Source organism: Colius striatus, chromosome 9 (genome assembly GCF_028858725.1).
Source record: "Colius striatus isolate bColStr4 chromosome 9, bColStr4.1.hap1, whole genome shotgun sequence".
Classification (NCBI taxonomy): Eukaryota; Metazoa; Chordata; class Aves; order Coliiformes; family Coliidae; genus Colius; species Colius striatus.
In genome coordinates this window covers 29,120,470-29,142,674 of record NC_084767.1, presented here as the reverse complement: position 1 = coordinate 29,142,674, position 22,205 = coordinate 29,120,470, and the positions used below count along the sequence as shown (strand labels likewise).

At 36.8% G+C, this 22,205-nt stretch overlaps 1 protein-coding gene across 2 annotated transcripts in view; it reads right to left on the bottom strand.

Annotated features, from left to right (window-relative positions):
• The window catches only part of GULP1 (GULP PTB domain containing engulfment adaptor 1), a 169,109-nt gene that overhangs the window by 79,602 nt on the left and 67,302 nt on the right, over positions 1-22,205 (bottom strand). For both annotated transcript variants that reach the window (XM_062002897.1, XM_062002898.1), the window contains exons 2-3: positions 18,515-18,606; positions 5,490-5,551 (exon numbers count right to left, since the gene is read on the bottom strand). In XM_062002897.1, the coding sequence (XP_061858881.1) occupies positions 5,490-5,551; positions 18,515-18,542 (90 nt within the window). In that variant the 5' untranslated portion in view covers positions 18,543-18,606. The remainder of the gene's footprint in view (positions 1-5,489; positions 5,552-18,514; positions 18,607-22,205) is intronic.

Genomic DNA, 22,205 nt, shown 5'->3' with positions numbered 1-22,205 from the left:
TACAAGATGGAGGTGACCACGCGGACTCTTCAGCCAGAGAAGGAGGAAGGAAGGAGAAGCAATAGACCAGAGACCCCTCTGCAAGCCGTGGTGAGAATGCAAGCTGTGCCCCTGCAACCTATGGAGATCCAGGGCAGGACCGAGAGTTACCAGCAGCTCCGTGTGAGTGAGCCCGGACGGGCGAGGGACTGTGTGGGGAGATGGCCATGGCCCAGGCCGTGCTGGAGAGCCTGCACGTCGCAGAGCAGCCCCACATGAGAGGCAGAGAAGAGCTGCAGCCTTTGGAATAAATGCACATTGGAGCAGCCCGTGCAGGGTTGCCATGTGTGTGAGGTACCCCACGGACTTGCAGGGAGGATGGGTGCAGAACCCACCTGTCCTGAGGAGGGCCAAACGGCAGAAGCTATGGGGAATAGACTGACTGAAACCCCCACTCCCTGCCCCCCCAAGCTGTTCAGCTGGGGAGGAGGTAAAAACACGGGGATCAGGGCTCTGAGCCCGGGAAGAGGGGAGGTGTGGCAAGAAGGTGTTCTTAAAGGGCTGGTTGGACTCTTCATTGTTGTACCACTCTATGTTGCTTTATTTTGGTTATGTTTTGGAGCTTTAAGTTTATGTTTTAGTTGATGTTGCATTAAATTATTTTCTGTTTTCTTCCCCAAGCCAAGTAGCCTGGTCTGTTTTGTTCTGAACCTTAAGTGACAATTAAGCTCTCCCTGCCCTTTGGCAATTCTCAGCTTTCTCAGTACTTGAGGCTAATTGTGGTCTTTTGTTCCCTGATGGGCCTAAACCAGGACACTAAGCCACTTTCCATCATTTTTGAATGACCATGGAGGACAGGTGAGGTACCTGAGGACTGGAGGAGGTCAACGTCATTGCACTATTCAAAAAAGGCAAGGAGGATCTGAGAAACTCCAGGCTAGTCAGCCTTACCTCCATCCCTGGAAAGGTGATGGAAGAACTTATCCTGGATGATATCACAAAACATATGAAGGAAAAGATGGTCAGCAGGGGGAGTCAACATGGCTTCACCAAGAGGAAATGCTGCCTGATCAACCTGATAGCCTTTTACGAGGGCATAACTAGCTGGCTAGATGAAGGGATAGCAGTGGATGTCATCTACTTTGACTTCAGTAAGGCTTTTGATACCACCTCCCATAAAATCTTCATCAGAAATCTCAGGCAGTGTGGCTTGGATGAGTGGATGGTGATATGGATCAATAACTGGCTGAATGACACAGCCCAGAAGGTGGTGATCAATGGCACAGAATCGAGTTGGAGGCCTGTGGTCAGTGGAGTTCCGCAGGGATCAGTTCTGGGGCCAGTCTTCTTCAACATTATCAACAACCTGGATGAGGGGACAGAGTGTACCCTCAGCAGATTCTCTGATGACCCCAAACTGGGAGGACTGGCTGATTCACCAGAAGGCTGTGCTGACATTCAGTAGGATCTTGACTGGCTTGAGAGTTGGGCAGAGAGGAACCTCATGACTTTCAACAAGGGTAAGTGCAGGGTCCTGCACTGGGGAGGAAGAACCTCATGCACGTGGGTTGACCTGCTGGAGAGCAGCTCCATGCAGAGAAAGACCTGGGAGTTCTGGTTGATAACAAACCAAACATGAGTCAGCAATGTGTCATCGTGGCCAAGAAGGCCAATGGCATCCTGGGATGCATCAAGAAGAGTGTGAACAAAAGGTCAAGGGAGGTTCTGCTCTCCCTCTATTCTGCCCTGGCAAGGTCACATCTGAAGTTTGTGTCCAGTTGTGGGCTCCCCAGCTCAAGAGAAATAGTGAACTTCAAAACACAATCCAGCGTAGGGCCACCAAGAATATCTTTCTTGTAAGGAAAGCCTATGAGACTGAGGGTTCTTTAACCTCGAGGAGAGTGAAAGTGAACCTTATGAATGCTTATAAATACCTTAAAGGCAGGTGTCGAGAGGATGAGGCCTGTCTTTTTTCTGTAGCACTCAGTGACAGGACAAGGGGTAACTGGCACAAGCTGGAATACAGGAAGTTCCACTTGAACAGGAGGAGATTTTTTTCTTGTGAGGGAGCCCTGGCACGGGCTGCTCAGAAAGGTTGTGGAGTCTCCTTCTCTGGAGGTTTCCAAAATCCAGCTGGACACTTTCCTGTGTGACTTGATCTAGGTGAACCTGCTTTAGTAGGGGTTTGGACTAGATGATCTCTAGAGGTCTCTTCCAAACCCTACCACTCTTTGATGTTCATTACTGTTGAAAGTTTAGATACAATCCTTTTGCATCATATATTTCTCATTTATTTTGCAGGATATTAGTGGATATAATGGTATCCTCTCCTATCCCTCTCCCATTTTAAGTATGTAATCTTGTGTGATTCTGTGAATAGGTACATCCATTTCCCTGTGAAGCAGAGCAATGTGTTGACAGTACCCCTTGCAGGCTCTAAATATTTCAAGTTTTATTTACATGATTATTCACTTTCAGTTTAATCAGTCCCCAGCTTAATAAGTGTAATGTATGAAAAAAAACTAAGAAGTTCAAATTTGCACTTCTTTGGAAAACTATAATCTTCCAGTTTCGTATTTCATTTTATCATTTCACAATACTCATTTATCTTGTGCTTAAACATGAAATTAATTAAGATTACGTCCAAGACATTTTGACTAATGAAAGTTAATTGGAATTAAGTTATAAATTCTAAGTATAATAAATTAAATAAAGGAAAATGAATTATTTCTTTCAGTTTCATCTACTTTTTCATTGATTTCCAATTTTTAACATTTTCATGGGTTTTTTTTGGAATATCTTGCTATACCTAACTTCACTACATAAAGTTAAGTATACTTTTTAATAGTGTGTTTTGCATCTCTGTTTAATTGGAAAACCTATGTGAAAGCCTCCCTTTGATATTCTTTCAATACTTTTACTAACAGAAATCCATGACCACGCTGTCGTCTTCTGACCAGACAGAAAATGAGAAATCACTAGTGTAGCTATAGTAACAAAAATTTGTAGTAAAATGTGGTTTATACCGTGAAAATGTGACTTTGTTAATACTCTAATGACTGTGATATACAGATAACCAAAAGACATATTTGTACTTTGCCCTTGCCCCTGTCCTATAGTAGCAATTTAGGTCCAAGATATATATTGAAAGAAAGACTGAGAGGAAAGCATGAAACTGCACAATTCACAATTAAGTGTCACCAAATTCTCAAATTAATTAAAAACAAAAATTTCGCTCATTTATCTTCAAAATTTCAAATTTAAATTTCACCAAAAAGGATAATTATGTACATGACAATATAGAAAGTTTTAAAACAAGTCTGAAATAGATATTAGGATAAGTAGCTGTCTGATCAGTAGGAAGGCATCACATCTCTTGCTAAAATAAATTCCCAATGGTTTAACATGCCATCAATACTATGTAAAGTAGCTCTTCAGCCTAATGTAAGGTCAAAGCTACTGACTCCATAGTATAATTGTGGCCAAAATAAACACCAGGTTTGTAATGCAGAACCTCTTATCTGCAAAATAGAAAGATATGCATGTGAAATATATACATAAAACATTTACTACTTGTGGCTTCTGGATTTTACTTCCAGAAGAAATAACTCTGCATTTTTTTTTTCCTTGCAAAGAGGATTGTTGCCATAAATAACACTGAAAATCTGTGTCCTAAGAGATACAAGACATTACTAATTGTCTATTAAATAAAGTCTTCTTCAATCTGTAGAAAAAGGCCAGTTGTCTATATTACAGGGTTCTTTTAATTTCCAGTGAAGTTTGCTAGAATTTTTTAAAATTAGGTAACTCATGAACTACAACTTATCAACAAGTTCTTTTTCATTATTAAAGATGTCTTAGGAATCGAGTAAAGAAAAAACATCCTGTCTTTTCCACTTGTTCTTAATAAGCTGTCCTTTTTCTGACAAAATTGTTACTTGCTTTGGAAAAATGAACCAAATAACTGACGGTTCTAAATAACAATCTACTGTGATCCAAATGAAAAAATAGGCAACTTCTCTTTTTTAAAAAACACATGCTGTAGTACATTGCAGCTTCCTGCAGGTAATATGACAAGTCTTCAAGGCAATAGCATGTAGGTCGTGGAGATTACAAGAGGTCAGAACCTACAAGAAACAGGAGCAGAACTGGAGAGGACACTTGGGCAGGTATTAGCCTAAATAATAGGAAAGACCTTTTTTTGGACCAAGAGTCTTTCTAACAAGGCTGACAACTTCCTTTGGATTGAAATTATTTATTACTTTGTTACATGGAAGTTCTTGATGCTGTTGTTGCTTCAGTTGCCACCATCTTACCACCATCTTTTTGTTTGTTTGTTTGTTTTTTCTGCATAGCTGTAGACACCTAGTCATGAGATATGCTCTTAAGAAAGACAAGGAGACATGAAAAATGAGGGAAGTTTCTATTTTCTCTTGAAGTCTAAACCACAAATGAATGGGCACTGTTTATCGCATTAACAGAATTCATAGCTTCAGCTTTCTCTTAAAACAGATGGCACAGTCACTCCAGCAAGCATTTCTCCCTCTCAAAAACTCTAATATTAAAGCCAATACAGATAAATGGTAATATATCTTTTGTTCAAAAACTCAGTTTTAGAGCACAAAATAAAAACATGTTCACCAGGGAATCAGCAGAATGAGAATCAAATTTCCACTACAAACACTTCCTTACTATGTGACAATACTAAGCAAAATAAAATTGCAAACATAGCAGCATGGAATACTAGTGTAGGAAACTCAGTCCTGGCCTGGGACATTTTTTTTAATTTTTATATCAAAGAATACCAATCATATGAGAACTTTGTCCAAAACAGACCACAGTAGAATCTTACAGAATAATCCTCCCAGTTTAGGCAAGTAATAGCTGACTGCTCAGTTTACTCTGAGTTATGCTGATCACTATGCATCTCTTCCTCCTAGCAAACTATTTTCAAAATCGTTCTTTTGGGGAAGATGCATTTCCTGTAAAGATATTTCACTAGACTAAGTGAAAAAACATTGTAAAACTGTGTTGTAACTGGAGTAAGAAAGTATGAGTAAGACTTCTGCTTTTACTGTGTAAAAATTCCATTATTATTCTACCGTAATTCCAGAGTATTTGACATTTCAATATATCCAGCAGATAGGATCACTACTCATTGCCTTTGCTATTATTCAAAAGAAGTCTGTGCTATTAATTTTAATTTTTCTAGCACTGATGTTAAATTCCTTTGCTTGCAAAACTTCCATTCATTCAGAATCCATTAAAAGGAAACAAAACATCAAACTGAAAAGAAACATTGGTTTTCTTTCTAAAAATCCAGTAATTTGGAACAAGAATCCATTGTCCATTATTTAAGAAATAGAACTTTTTCATCTGCAAAACCAACATTTACCAACTTTTTTTTCACTGTTTCATTTATCTAATTCATATCTGCAGTTTTCAAATGAAAAGTAAGATAGAACGCACTGCATTCTCAAAGAGGACAAAATATCTTCGTATTTTCTTACCTTTGCATTATAGGGAATATAATGCTTTGATAAGGCTTCAGGAGTATGCATCCATGTTTTGTCTACAGAAAAACAAAACAGAACAAGCACTGAATAAGTTATTTAATTGGTAATTTAATTACTATAATATCTATCTGGAAAACACCAACAACCCTCCTTTTACTCTGGTAAGTATCTACCTGAAGTAGTTACTAGGACTGGAAGGAAATGCAGTATCTCTCCCAACTTGCAGAACATTTCATGAAAGAACCTGGTTACTCCTCTTGGGCATACTTCCTATTTTAGCTGACCTAATTTACCGTAAGAAAGCCAATGCCCACCCCTGAATATATTTATTGATCTAAGGTTGGTTGCTCTTTCTGCCTCAGATCAGTATTTTCTGCATCCTGCTGTTGTTGTTTAAAGCATTGACTGGATGTTGCACTTCTACTGATTTTTTTTTATGAATTATGTGCTTTTTTGATGAATTATCAAAATATTAAAGGGATAAAGGTAATAACTTTGGAAAAATTATCAGTGATAATTGATTAAAAAGCTCTAATCCTTCCAAAGAAAATAAAAACAAAGCAGATTGCAGTAACTGGTTCAGAAGCTTAGATCTTTAATCTTTCCGTACCTATCCTACATGACTTTGCATATTTTCCTTTAATGATTTTCACATGATAAAACTCTACAATTGTGTCATTTTTTTTCTATTGCATCTTTCACTTGGTAATGAGTTCATTACTTGTGAAATACATCTTCTTTATAATGGTCATTTAGAATATTCTACATAATTTAAGGTGGAATTACATACATTACTAACAACTTATTTTTATTAGAAGTTTAAAAATCATTTTTTAAATGGTTCTTATTTGAAAACATTTGAGACATAAAATATAAGATGTTCCAGAATACTAAACTGAATTGTCAACCGCATGAGAGACTCTGTAACACTGGGTGGTATTTTATACTCCATGCATTTAATATTTAGGAGTATTTTCTAACATGAGACAACTCCTGTTTTAATTAGCAGGAGTTTAAGTCACAAATCTGGAACTAAATAACAGAATAATAGCTTAAAGCAAAATTCTATCTTTGGATATTCCCTCTGCCTTTAACAGGAGTTGCAGTTATAGCAATTAGTAAGTTCTTTGTTAATTACACTGACAAACAGCAAAAGCCAGTTCACTTCTAACTGTTCAAGAGCAAAAGCTGTGACATTTGTTGACACTAAACACCTAACTGTTTTTGAATACACCGAAGCAAGAAAAACTTTCAAGATTATCACCACACCACAGTAACAGGATCAAAGCTGTAAGACTTTTTTTTCCTTTAGGTATATTTCATTCTAGATGATGGTAATATTCAGCTTTGTTACTGAAGAGTGATATTATCACTTCTTAATTAAGGATACAAGATTTGCTGTTCAGTGGCACCGAGGAGTATGATTAAGCACTGAAGTTGCTCTTCCTTTCAAGCATGGCTTGTGATTGAAATACCAGAACCAAGAATCACACTTTCCTGGAAACTTTTAAGACTTGAATGAAGCCTGATGCTCATTTTGAGTACAATATCAAAAGCTAGTATTATCCACAAGTAAAAAATAACAGTCAGTGTGAATTAGGAATGTTAAAATAAAGCTTGATGACCCAAAAGTTAACCGTAAGCATTCCACACTTGAATGGCTGACAGCCAGACGATCCAGGCTGGTGATGGGGCTTGGCTGCAGGTCCCAGACACAGAGGAAGCTGGCACATAAAGCACCACTGCTTCCAGCTTCAGCATGGTTACTGTAGCTGAGTGAAGATCTGCATAGTGCAAATTTCAACTCCAAAATGTGCGCTCACATTGTCAGTGTCAATGTTTCATTTACCCACTTCTTACATATCAACTGCATGGTAACTTCAGCAAGGATACTGCCACATTTACAAACTCATAGAGGAAAATCCAGTAAAAAGAAAACATTGAACCTCTTAAAAAATTAACAACAAAACCAGTCTTCCATTAATTTTATGCCTGATACTAGCAAAACAAGTGATAGGACAGTGGCTTCTAAAGCAATTTTACAGGCAGACAACTGCCTACACAGGTATCAGTCAAACTAACTATTCCTTGCAAATATTTCCCCCTGCCTTCCTCCCATTTCCAAGCAGAGTAAGTTCACATCTGAAAGTGATTTTAGAAGTCAACGTTGAAATGTTGGCTTTAATTAAGCAGCTAGTAATCTCTGCAATATTATTACTGGATGCAAAGCTTTACTTGGAAACGTTTTTGTGAAACCATTCACTTGTCTACCAAACTCAAACTGTAATGGTATAGGGAGTTCAGCACAGAATAACACTGCTAGGAAAGTTTCCATAACTGTTGATACCTCTAGTAAGGCAGAAGAATGGGAATTATGTCTGGATACTCTCAGCTCAAAAGGAAATCATTAACTTAGCAGAATGCAAAAAGATGCCTGATTTCTCCGGGTCTCCTGCCATTGATTAAAACAGTGAGTCAACAAGCAGTATTTTCAATGCCCAGATGTAGATTTGCAGACACTGTGACATTGGTATTAAAATTTTCCATTGACAATGGATGCACCTTTCACAGAAGCAGGTAATAATTATAGGGTCGTGGCACTTTGGAAGGAACTCAAAGCTAAACAAAAATCAATACAAGGCAAAATCCACACTGACAGCAACGACATGCAAAAAAAATCATGCAAGATATTCTGGGGAACTTTGTTACCAGCATTTCCCTCTGAATTGTAAGCTCTGATTCTGAAATTAATTTTAAATAGGTTTTCACAGCTTAGTACTTAATTATTCATTCTGAATCAACAAACAAAATATAAAACCCTCCAATAAAAAAATGTCAGTTCATATTATTATTTTATTATATAGCAGCAAGAGTTCTGCATGCTTAATAAATAAATAAAACAGTAAGTCCTAAAGAAAGGACCAAAATCCTAGATAAAATAAAACTGACAACTGCATGTATCTAACATAACATTAGTAGAAAGCACAAAGCGACTCATCACATCAGGTGAAAACTACAGTTATTTCAGATCTTGTATGAAGCTCTTAATCTAGGTCACCTTAGCATTTACATTAAAATTTAAGTAAGTGCTGGAGCCATCCAGAGTCCATTAAAACCTAAGCAGAGTTTAACTTGAATGAGGTATGAGATTCTAAGAGGTACAAGTCTAAGTATGTGGTGGTTTTGCCAAACATACTGGTACCGTGTGGGAGAAAAGACAGAGAAAAGTATCACTGTGAAGAATTTCAGTGCACGGGGTGAGCCACAGCCCTGCTTAAATAGAGTTACTAATTCTGTAGGCACTACTCAACACTACCTTCACTTATGTGGCATGCTAACTGTGGAGCACAGGCTTTTAGAGAGCCTCTGTAGCAGTGGCATAGTACTCCATCTAGCTTTTAAGAGAATTTGACTTGGGTGAGAGCTGCTCAGGTTTTGCTCGCTGTAAGCAGACAGCAGTCTGTCAAGGGCAGTGTCAAAACTGCATACAATCAAGATCTGGAATATACGGAGCTTGAGAGACAGAGTTGCAAGGTGGAGGCAATGGATTGAGCATTTTCATGGTCAGGAGATTAACTGTGCTCAGAATTGAGACTTCACTCCTTTCTAGCCCTCCTTAAATTACATCAGTCCCTTTCCACTCACTATAAAGTATTTCACATTAAATACTTGGTCATCACACAATCTGGGAGCATCTGTGTGAGACATTTCAGAAGCCTCAGCAATGTTGGGAGGGAGCAGGAAGGTGCTGACAAATCACACGCTGAAGTCAACAGACTTGAGGACTTCATAAAGCATCCAGAACAACTGTGCTGCACTTACTGAAGGATGACATTGGGTTAGATGACAGCACAGCTGACAATTTATCTACAAAAAAAGAAAGCAGTAACAGTGCCAAGAAATTGTTCTCCCTTTGAAATTAATTTCTCCACATACTACTTCCCACAGATATTATAGAATGGATTTAGTACAGAGGTATTGATGAACTGTTTTCTAAACAGCAAAACAATGCTCAACAGTGCAAGTTAACTCTCTAAGCCCCATACTCATTATCAATTCATACATGCTAAAAGTGGATCTAGTCAACTATGTTTCCAAAGCGTTTATCAAAGTATATGAGACATACTGGCCATTCCACTTAATATGGTGAACAGAGAAAGACTCTGTAACTTTTTTTTTTACATGCCACAGAGAAAACAGTCATTTCTAGAAGGTAAAAACCAAAGCCTCTGTTCTTTACTGAATCAAAATCTCGTTGACATTAATGGATGTTTTCCTTGCTAAGAGAAGAAAAGAACTTTTGGAACTGTCTTTTCTTCCTGTTTTACAAAACTTGCCAAGGAAAAAAAAATCTTCTGTGACATTCAACCTAATAGCACTCTCCTGAAGAAGAGAGCAACCCACAAGATCAGTGTCACATCTAGGTATTAATTAATCAGGGAATGAAGAGCTTATTTGCTTCAGAGTATGCATATATGTATCCATATTTTTATTTTCCTAGATTATCTGTTTTCTTACAAAGAAAGACAACTTTCACAAAGGAACATACAGAAATTGTCACCCTGATAAATCATTTCCTTTATCCTGCACTGTAACAGAAACAGGCATGTTCTCACAAACCTCATTTTTGCTAGCCAACAAGGTAGAATCTGTGTTTTTGACCACTGCAGGCAATAAATGAACTGATAAACTGAGCCATGAAACTTCATATTTCTTAACAGAATTTTCACTTGAATGCAACAGCTAAATGTTATTAACAAACATGAGTCTACCTATATTCTTTTACAATTCAGCTACATTATTTGTTCCAACCCACTTCTATAGGAATCAGAACAATGAGAACAATCTCTGTGTCTAATAGCAGTAATTTATTCAAGGAATTACCACCAGGTTACTACCATTAAGCAACTGAAATTACGAGTAAGATTCTGCCCTAAGCATGCATAGGCAAATACCCATCAATACACATAATTAATAAGTAATTACTTTTGTTATTGGGGTTTTTTTGTGAACATAAAACGTTCTCTGGAGGCATACTTATTCTTCACCACGACAACAGAGCTGCATCTCTCTCAAACAGAATGAGCTCTGCAGAATCCTTTTGCCTTTCTTTCAGTGTCCTTCTCATAATGTTTAGGACTTTATGAAGGGTTTTAAACAGAATTCTAGTAAATAGCAAAATTATATCATAGAATGTTGGGTTAGCATAGTTACAAATCTAGCACTTGCATTTCCACTAATAGTATCACTCAAAGCAGAACCTGTGCATTTTATAGCATGATTTAAGATATGTATGCTACTATGTAGGTTTTTACAAGGAAGCAAAATAGGACAAAAATAAAGTATTGGTGCAACTAACCAGCAAATCTTTGCTTTTGCACTTCTAATTTATTGATGTTAAGAACTTTTAACAAGTTCAGTTTCCTAAATTAAAGGGTAAAACAAGAAAAAAAATCTAAGTAATTTAGCCTGTACCTCTTACACCACCTTGCCACAAGAACAGCTACACAGTAGGTCTTTGCTAAAAACTTCTAGTTGAAGTTGAAAAATAGGTGACTGGTATAGCACAATTTCAGTGATCATATTTTCACAAGTTTTCACTAATGACAAATCAAACCTCCAACTTCACCTTTCACTTTTGGAGTCAAGAGTTCAGTCTGTTAATTAGGCTGTATAATATTAATCAAGTTGTATAAATTTTAATAGATAGAAACCAAAAAGGTTAAGACTCCTTCAATGCTGTTTCCATTCTTAAGTCAGTATTTAGTGCTTTACGGTTAAGCAGTATGCATACGTTCTTCAAAGGAGCTTCTTGGGTTTTGCAGAAGTTACAAATAGCTATTGTGGTAAATATAATTGTTAACTTGCCTAGAATATTCTTTCAAGCAGTCAATAGATAAGATTATTTCTGCAATACCTTTCTGAAGATAACACAGAGAAAATAGCCTACAGGAAATTATGCTTCTATTCTCATGTTAACAGAAAGAAAAATCAGGCTTATCTGTGCAGATACAACGTGAACCATATGGAAAAAGTTTCCAAAGCATACTCCTCCTTTGTAGCTATGCATTCTCTAAGGACATATTGTCATCATTTATTTCCTACACAATTAGATCAGGGGGTTGGATCTTTAGTGGTCCCTTCCAAACCATACCATTCTATAATTCTATGATCTGTTCCTTCTGCTTTCATACTATAAATATGTACCCAAGTTGCATACAATTCTTTGTCCCACCAAAAGGACACTATTTGGTCATTTCAAAATTAAGGTAGTAACTCTTCAGTTCTCCTTGTTCACATACTTGAAAGAGTACCTTCATAGCCGAATAAGAACAATTTCACACTTAAAAGAAAAACAAAAACAAAATCATATTCAGCTACTAGTGAAAAAAAATAAACAAAACTTGGTCACTGACAGTTGTTTTTCCAGATGACTCCATATTTTGAAACCCAAGGAGCAGCATTTGGAACAAACAAAATCTCTTTGTGGAAGTATTACAAAAGTATCAAGGTAATTGATTCCTGTGTCAAGTGAGACTGATTGAATAAAGAAATATTTACTATACAAAAAAAGCACCCTTTTTTTCTCTCAAATTTTGCTCTTGAAAAAATTGTTATTTACCAAAACATCCTATAAACATCAAGCAGCAGCTCTTCTGGTGTGGGAGCAAAAGAGGAGATTTATACCTAGTTTTGTTTTTTTCCTGGAAAGTTATGACTGCTTTTATCAAAGGTCAAAATCCAACCACAAGAATATCTGAAGACCACATGAGGAATATTGTGACTACTTATAGGCCTTTAAAGTGTGTCTACTCTATTTTTTTTTATCATTACTGTTAACATGGAAGGCCAGTAGACAACAGTCTGTTTAAATCACTGATATGAAATACTCTTTCTGACAGAATTACAATATCTGCTTTAGGACTATACTTATCCCTTACACCCTTCTAGGGCTTCATCTGTTTTCTACTCCTTCAGAAGAAGAAATATAAAATAAAATATTTACTATCTCTGGAATGCAGCATAAGTTTACAATAAAACTAAAAATCATATTCTAGTCAGTCCATCCACATAAAACAACATCCTGTAACCCCTGACTATTTTTTTACATGTCAGACCCTGCCCATTAAATACATCTGTCTACACTTTCATAAATGAGACTCATAAAAAGCCATTGAACAGAAATGTTATCGCTGAAACTTAAGATTTATGACCAGCTATTCCTTTAATACATTCCATTTAGCATTAGGAATATTATCTATATGTCATGAACAGATAATGTGGCACCAATTGCCAACCTTATGAACTGCTATTATATGGAAAAAAATGTTAGAAAATTCAGATTCCTGCACTTAACAGCAACTTTGGTACTGAACTTTGTGCAATATGTAAACTAAGGCTGACATTTATTCTGTAACGAAGGAAGACCACTGAGGTCCAAGAAAGAATCAACTGAATTCAACTGTGATTTACACCCTCCACAACCTCACTGAAGTCCAGTGGATTTCACATGTCGTAATTCAGTACTAAATTTAGCCCAGAGTAGATATATATGCTTATACTTCTAGCACTATCTTGAGACATGCAAAACATTTCTCTCTCTTATTCCCTGAAGGTTTGGATTACAGTAATTCCATATTTAGAACTATCTCTAGGAGGAACAGTAGTTTTCTTTCACACTTCTGATGAGGCAGAAACCAATAAATACTAGTTAAGTTTTGTTTACCTATATAAACCAGTTCTTATACTAGTGGCTTTGAATGGAAGGCCATGGAATCAGCATAACTTGCCAAGCTCATTTGGGAGAGGCTCTTCTACTATAAAAAAAAAAACAAACCAAAAAACAAAGCTAATCAAAACTTTCATAGTTAATACTTTCTGTTTAGTGTATTCACTTTACTGTACACACAATCGCATACAAGTTAAGAATGAGCAGGTAATTCAGTTTAGATTCCAATACACTTATAATCATAGAATCATAGAATGTAAAGTACAGCATTATTAAAGATCTCTTCATTAATACTCCTAAGCTGCTTAAAACTGAAATTATCAAGATGCAAACATATTTCATGATGAACAGACGTCAATCTGCATTACTGACTTTTTTGCACTACAACATATCTAAGTAAGCAAGTTGCCATGTCTGACTTCAAAGGAAAAAATAAAAGAAAAACTAAGAGGACTCTTCAGAAACCATGACCTAAATCCGTATCATAGAATCACAGAATGGATCACAGAATGTTAATAAGATCTCCCCTCAATCTCCTCTTCTCCAGACTAAACAGTCCTAGTTCCCACAGTCTTTCCTCGTATGAAAGATATTCCAGTCCCCTGATCATCTTGGTGGCCCTGCGCTGGATTCTCTCCAGCACTTCCCTGTCCCTCTTGAGCTGAGGAGCCCAGAACTGGACACAGGACTCCAGATGAGACCTCACCAGGGTGGAGTAGAGAGGGAGAAGAACCTCCCTTGATCTGCTGGCCACACTCTTCTTGATGCATCCCAGGATGCCACTGGCTTCTTGGCCACGAGGGCACATTGCTGGCTCATGTTCAGTTTATTATCAATCAGGACTCCCAGGTCTCTCTCTGCAGAGCTGCTCTTCAGCAGTTCAACCCCCAGCCTGTACTGGTGCATGGGGTTGTTCCTTCCCAGATGCAGGACTCTGCACTTGTCCTTGTTAAATTTCATGAGGTTCCTCTCTGCCCAACTCTCAAGCTGGTCAGGATCCCACTGATGGCAGCACAGCCTTCTGGGGAATCAGCCAGTCCTCCCAGTTTGGTGTCATCAGCCAACTTGCTGTCAACTCTGTCCCCTCATCCAGGTCGTTGATGAAGATGTTGAACAAGACTGGTCCCAGAACTGATCCCTGTGGAACTCCACTGGCCACAGGCCTCCAACTCAATTCTGTGCCATCGATCATCACCCTCCGGGCTCTGTCATTCAGCCAGCTCTCGATTCACCTCACTGTTCACTCATCCAAGCCACAATTACAAGAGCAAGCTCCTGATACTGTGGTAGATACATAAATGTGGTAGAAACATAAATGTTTTCACAAGCTTTGTCATAATAACAAAGCAACAAGAACATAAATGACATAATTTTTCAATTTGGTTTTGTGGGAGTAGGAGAGTGATTCCTAATAAAAGATAATCTATAAAAATCACTCATTGATCAATGAATGCAAAATAGAAGATGTGATTTTGCACACTTTACGCAGTCAAGTAATATTTCTGCAACAAAAAAAATTCTCCTTAACACATGTAACTTTTAGTCCAATCAGCCTGTACTGAAGTCACGAGAAAGGCTATTTTACTATGAAGAAGAACTAAGTTTTTTTTTTCATATTAAAACACGTAACTTCAGCAGGTGCTGTTATCAGGTTTAAACCAGAAATTATGAACTAATACTGATGAAAAAATTTAATTTTGTTTCCCTGTTACATGAGCTCATGGCTAAGTGATGAGAACAAGTATTACAACTAAAAGATTCCATTTATTCATGATTATTTAAGTACTTCCTGAAACAAGATTAAGTAGTTTGAACTTCAAATTTTCTTATATTTTAAATAGTCATTATTAAGATAAAAGCAGAACAGCTAGATTTTATTCAATTTGAGACTTAAGCATATCATTTAATTCTTTGATTAAAATGACTATCAGGCAAATAAAAATAATTACAACTAAAATACAAACATCACTTGAACCAGGCTAGAAGCATTGGTTTGCGCTAAATTTCAAAGGAGGTAGACTGGCAATGACTGTACCAGATATTTTTAAAGTCAGAGCATTTGGCACATCTTGTTGGTTAAGCAGCTATTTTCACGTTCAAACCATGGCCCTTATAAAAATGCAATGAATACCTTCTCCAGATAGGAGATATGGCACAAACCTCTGCTGAAATTTTAAATACTCTTTAAATGTTTAAGTACTGTTAAGACTGAAAATGGGGGGGGGGAGGGTGGAAATCTGCTCTAAAGAGGACTGCTCCAATTCAGGACAAACCTGCTGTTCCCATAAGACAGACTCTCAATACATATAAACACATCGTATCTATAAAAAACTTTTTTCCTCCTTTAAGAATCAAAGTTAATTTTAAAAAGGGCTCACTTCCTTTCTCTCCTAGGAACTCACATTTCCTTTGCAACTCTTGTGAAAGCACAGGTTGCTATCAAGCCTCTAACAGTTTAACTAAAAAAAAAATAAAATCAAGAAAGTTAGAATTCGGTGCTTCTCTTCTTGCTTTTTCTATCAATGTCTGTCAATGATGAAATCATTTCCTGAACACTTAGAAATTTTGATGCTTGAATCAAGTGATGGCACAAGAATAGAGGTCTTCTAAAAGTAAAGCACAGTCCAAGTTATCCTCTTTATCAGCTTACCTGGCTCAAGAAGATAAGATGCTATGGCACTGGCTACTATTTTCTCTATATAGAATCATAGGATCATAGAATGGTAGGGGTTGGAAGGGATCTTTAGAGATCATCTAGTCCAACCTCACTGCAGAAGCAGGTTCACCTAGATCAGGTCGCATAGGAACATGTCCAGGCGGGTCTTGAAGACCTCCAAGGAAGGAGATTCCACAACCCCTCTGGGCAGCCTGTTCCACTGTTCCGTCATCCTCTCAGTGAAAGTTTTTTCTCATATTTAAGTGGAACTTTGTGTTCCAGCTTCATATACATCGTAGTAAAAGGCTAGTATAGACTGTGGCAATGAAGATTAGGAGACACTTATTCCATACACATGCACAAATAATCATTCACTATTATGAAAGTACCACTTTTATTTTTTTAAACTCCCATCACAATCCTACATATTTGAGACTGCCACTTTTGTAGATCCAAGGCAACAAACTGATATCAACCTGTACTTACTATGAACTCTACCAGTATAGCCTCCAGGACACTAATTCTAGTTGAGACAGAACTTCTAGGGAAATCATGGCACTCATGTAATTCAATCCTCAAAATACCCACATTTTTTTGAACAGAAGAAAATCACAAACAATTCTACCCAACACAGGCATGCAAATTGTTCTGTCTCTGAGGTCTCAGAGTAAAATCAGGAAATACAGTAAAGGAAGTCCAGTAATTTAACCTGTTTAAATCTCTTCTTTACTGCAGTTATTACACATGAATGTGGATACAGTCAAACTATTCTGAACTTCAACTGGCATGAAAAATATTTAATTGCTTAACTGAAGTTAGCTTTTTTCCTAGGATACGAGAATGAAAATGCCATGTGCTTTGCTATGAATAAAATTAATGGATGACTGTTTAATTTTTCTGGTTACTCAAGTTCTGAATAATTTTAAAGAATCTAAAATAATTGCATTTCACTGCGCCTGTCAGCTTCTTTTATGATACTTTTTTCTTGTTGTGGTAAAGAGAATGGCACACAAAATCAATTGAACATAAAGCAAATGTCCTTGAATGCACTAAAATTCCAAGAATATCCAAGGATTTCAGACAGGTTAGGAAGAATTTTCTTATGAAGTAGTGAAAACAAAGGAATGAATTCATACCCTTCAAACAATAAATAGACACCTGATGATACAACTTCACACTTTAACCATAAAGGCAAGATCCAGATACTGGCAAAAGGCAACAGGAATTAGTGAAAGAGCATTGTAGTGCTCTAGGTGCAAGTAAAAACACTGAGTAAAATATCTCATAAAACATAACTGGTCTGTTTCTGAAACATGGCAGGCCAAGTTTCAAACATTATCAGAAGTCATTGGAAAAGAAACAAAAAAAGTCTATGGCCACCTAGATAAATTAAAATCTACAAAACCCAAGCTTCTTTCTCAGTTGTGATAAATTAACCCACAATTGAAACTGTCTCTCAAATTATTTGGAAGGAATTAGGCAACACTATTAAGCAGCTGGTAGGTACAGATCTCTCGATGGAGTTGTTATAAGTATCTACACAAGAAAATAATCAGCACTTAAGAGCATGGGCGCTTAAGCCCATTTTAGCTTATTCCCTTAGCATTAATCATGCTACTGAGGTATTAAATTATCTATCATAGCTTTTGTAGCCGTTGTGAAGAAGTGTATCTTCCCTTTGTCATCAAGCTACATCTGCTGATATTTTGGACTATTCAAGCTATATGATTCATCTGGCTTGAAAAAATAAATTTACTAGACATGCAGTCTAGATGCAGCGATGGTACCATTTTATGTTGGGATAAGGTGAGGCACCTTGCTTTTATTTCCAGCTTTGATATTGATAATAAAGCAGGAAATCTTTAACATTTACTCCACTTGCATTTACACCTAGTTATTAAAGCAGGGGCTTTACTTAATGTGATAACACTGAAAGATTTTTAGAAGAAAACTGGAAAAATAAAGAAATAAGACCTACTGAATTTTCTTACAAATATATGGGAAAATAGCACCAAAGCTGTCAGTAAAAGAGCTGCATTTCTAATGCTCCATCTAAAAACTCAGGTTTAATCCTAAACAGACCATGAAAATCGAATAAGTCGGAAGAGTAACATACATCACTCCAAATATTTAGTGTTTCGATATTCTGTTAGGAAGCATATAATTTCAGTTTGCTACAAACTCAGAATAGCTTTTCAAAGCTAAGGGATATTCTGCTGCATGAGATATTTCAAGTATATTAAACATGGTTTTCTAAAATAGCATCTCTAAGAATAAGAACTTCATTAATACATATAATAAATACAGAACTTGCTAACTCTTTAGAAGTTCTAAAGCCTTCCAGGACATCCTTTGGTGTATGTAAGGGAAAAAAAAAAAAGTACATCTATTTTTTTAATATATATATGTGCACCACCCTCAAAGAAAATAAGAAATTAAACACAATCCTTACAACTCAGAAAGCTCAATCAGTTCAGAATGCCTTGCTCCATACATCTTACAGCAGGCTGACCCTTTCTACCTAGTTAATTAGGTTTGACTATTCATAAATATTTCCTTGTATAATTCTTGATATTCTAAAGAATTTGTACAAGATATGGATGTCTCCCATGGAACATAAGCTAAATTACTTACCTTTCTTCCTGCTAAAAGCACGATTCATGTTGAAAAATCTATCCAGTCAATGATGTTTATGGGTTTGTTTTGGGGTTTTATCACACCTTAATCTGCAGAACAATACAGATAAGAAAATAGAGAAGTCCATTATTACATTTGAAGTTAGTTCATTATCCTCGTACTAAAGACAAAGCAAGTGATTTTAAGAACTTTGAAATAATTCAGAGAAATAAACAGGAGACATGATTTGCTGATGAAGAAATGGCGAATTGAAGAGATTTATGTTTCTGTGCCCACTGGTTCTTAATATAGAAAAACATTTTAAAGCTTTCTGTGAGGCCCTCCTCACTTCAGAGACAGAGAGCAGATGGTATTAAACATATACATGAAGACAAATCTACATCCAGATAGGCTGGCAAGAAAGGTTTAAAATTAAAGCCAACTAAAAGACTCAATACAAATATTCCTTTCACATTTCCACTTCCCCGATCTGTGTCATTTAGGCTGTCAGATTATTTAAAGCTAAGCTTTCATCTTCATGTGGACTTGACATTGAGGGGAAAAAAAAATACTATAATCTAAAGACTCTTCTTCAGGGATTCACTACTGAAAAAATTCCCTTCTTTCAGTTCAACTACATCTTTGCTCTGATTGCATCAGCCTGTACAATTATTTTCATTTAAAATCACTGATACATTCTTACATTCTTGTCTTCATTTTGATTCACAATATTATAATTTTATTCTTTACCAAGATTTTGTAACCAAAAAAATAAAATCCAACACATGTAACACTGTTCCAAAGTATCCTATTTTGTACTTTTTCAATCATATGTAAAGATATTCCCACCACTCCTTTCCCTTCTTTTTCTTCTTCTTCTTCCAGTCAAAAGCTGCCTTAGTGCCCATTCCTTCTCTGCTCTCAAAGCAGTCCAGCCAAAGGAGGAAGAAGAAAAAGGAGCAGAATTGGAAAAAAAAAAAAAAAAAGAATAAAGAAAACCAAAACATTTGGTCTGAAATTAGCTTTGAAATCAGTTAAAATATTATCTTTGCTTTGAAAAATAACCCAGAAGTTAAGCCAGTATTTAAAATATAAGCATCAAGATAACTGACAATTCACTTATGCAGCTAATAAACACTTTTTATTGTGCTCGTCCCTCGTTTTCAAATAATTAAGTCAAATAACACTTAAAGCAATTCTACCCCAATTTCAATTTGGCAGTTGGTATTTTTCAGATTAGAACATGTAGGCAATTACAGACAAAAAATGCCTCCGTTTTATTTTCAAATAATCACCAATGTAGTAGGACTCCATTTCCATACAGTTCCATGTGAATGAACGAACAATCCCTGTTTAACTAAACCGCAGTGTAGTTCGATGGAAGTGTAAACAACTAACATTTGCTCTTGAACATGCACCAGATCAGTCTTGGTTTACAGATTTTACTAAGTATTTAAGAAAGGAGGATGTGATGAGGGAGGTTCTCCCCTCCCCTCTCCTCTGCCCTGTTGAGGCCTCATCTGGAGTCCTGGGTCCAGTTTTGGACTCCCCAGCTCAAGAGGGACAGGAAACTTCTGGAGAGAGTCCAGCACAGGGCCACCCAGATGATCAGGGGACTGGAACATCTTTCTTATGAGCAAAGGCTGTGGGTCCTGGAGCTGTTCAGCCTGGAGGAGACTGAGAGAGGGGCCTCATTAATACTTAAAAGTGTTTAAAAGATATATGCCAAGAGGATAGAGCAACACCTTTTTCGTAGCGTTCAGTGGCAGGACTAGGGTTAATGGACAGGAACTTGAACAAAAGAAGTTCCATTTAAACTTAAGGAAAGACTTCTTTACAGCAAGAGTGATGGAGCCCTGGCCCAGGTTGCCCAAGGAGGTTGTGGAGTCTCCTTCTCTAGAGGTTTTCAAAACCTGACTGGATGTGTTCCTGTGTGACCTGTGTGAACCTACTTCAGCAGGAAGTTGGACTAGATGATCTCTAAAAGTCCCTTCCAACCCCTACCATTCTGTGATTCTGTGAAGTAATGAGCAGTAAGTAACATGTGGATTTCTGCTTTTCAAGCAATTGAGAGCTGTGTGTAGCTTAGAGGCTTACTTTCACAAGGAACATAGGCAGCCTATTACACATACTTAGGATATATCAGCAATGCCAGAACTTCATCTTCTTCATGAGCTACTACTCAGTGAAGAAAGCAGTTTTGAGTAAAAAGGGTATGGATTCCCCTCTTAGATACTTCTGGCAATTGTCTGGAACAGCACTAGACCGGTCACCTCAATTCTCCACAATGGTATCATAATATGTCCTTTTTTGGAAAGCTAAGTAACATATTTGAAATGGCTTACTGAGTAGAGGATCTCCTAAAAAAGCCTATGCATGCACATCATGAGGCTGTTGGCTGACCATATTTCTAGAGATCACCATTCAACTATTTTGTTTAAAACATGGCATAAATAAGTATGTGTTTTTTCCTCATGGACAAGGATATTTTAATAGTAAAGTTCTCTACACTAATAAAAAGCAAAATCTATTGATCACTTATCTAAAAATTTACAGTATTTTGCCAAAAGTGTGTTAATTCCAACAAAATGCCAATTGAAAAAAACACAAAACCCAGTAATGGCTTAGGAAACAACTACTTTTGAAAACGTAATTGATGTATGCTCACTTATCACTGAAAATGTTATTAAACAAGGAAAGAAACACAAGTAGTTACATATAACTACTTTTAAAATTCCCTCAAACTCTCAACTTCATCAACCTCTCAGATTAAAGAAAAAGGCAGATGGTTAAATGCCCACCAAAATTTTGCTTTAAAAAAATCCAATCCAAACACCACAAGGATAATTCCAAACTCCTCAGATGGGTCTAGGGCAAGAAGATGATATTAACAGCAATGGGAACTTTTTGATCAGGAGAAAAGTAAACTTATGGTTAGATACACCTGTGATATTTTTGCTGGCAATGTTCCAATAGGCAAAAAAAACTTTTAAGAATAAGAAAGTTGTTTTTTGATCATGGACGCTAGATGGGTTTCTAGTAGAATATAATTTTCTTTGTAACAATGCTCAACACATAAAACTGGAAGAAACTGAGTAATGAAACAGTGTGTTAAAAGCTTGTAATGAACTCAAAAGGAAGATAAGAAAGAAAATCTCACTATGGTACAGGAAGCCAGCCCTGTGCAGAAGCAGGGAGTCCTTCCTTTGATATCCCTTGTTTGGAAAAGGTAAAGCAGTGTTAACAATCAGAGACATTATAGAACAAGAATGAGGCCCAAACCATTTAAATACTCATCGCACATTTACGTAAAGAATGTTTCTCCACCTTATTCCAAGAAGCTTTCTTCAGCTTTGTCCAGAAACCAAACCATACTAGGAAATACGAACCACCATGTGATTCCACAAAATAGTTAATTGACAAAATATTAAAGAGATTTGACAGGTATAAACTCAGAAAATTTGGGGTTGTATAAGATTATTTATTTTGGAGAAGAGGAAAAAGGCTTAGAAAACAATTTTATTGAACTAGCAATAATAAAAATAAATGATAGCCAAACATCTTGTGCAGAGGGAAGATGGGCCATTCCCAGTCTGAACAGTGACACAGGTCCATGGCATGGGAAGCAGAGTAAGATGCTATATCAAATTTTAAAAAGTGAAAGCAAGCACCTTCATCTCCTTTTGCCTTCCTCTTCACTCACTGTCAT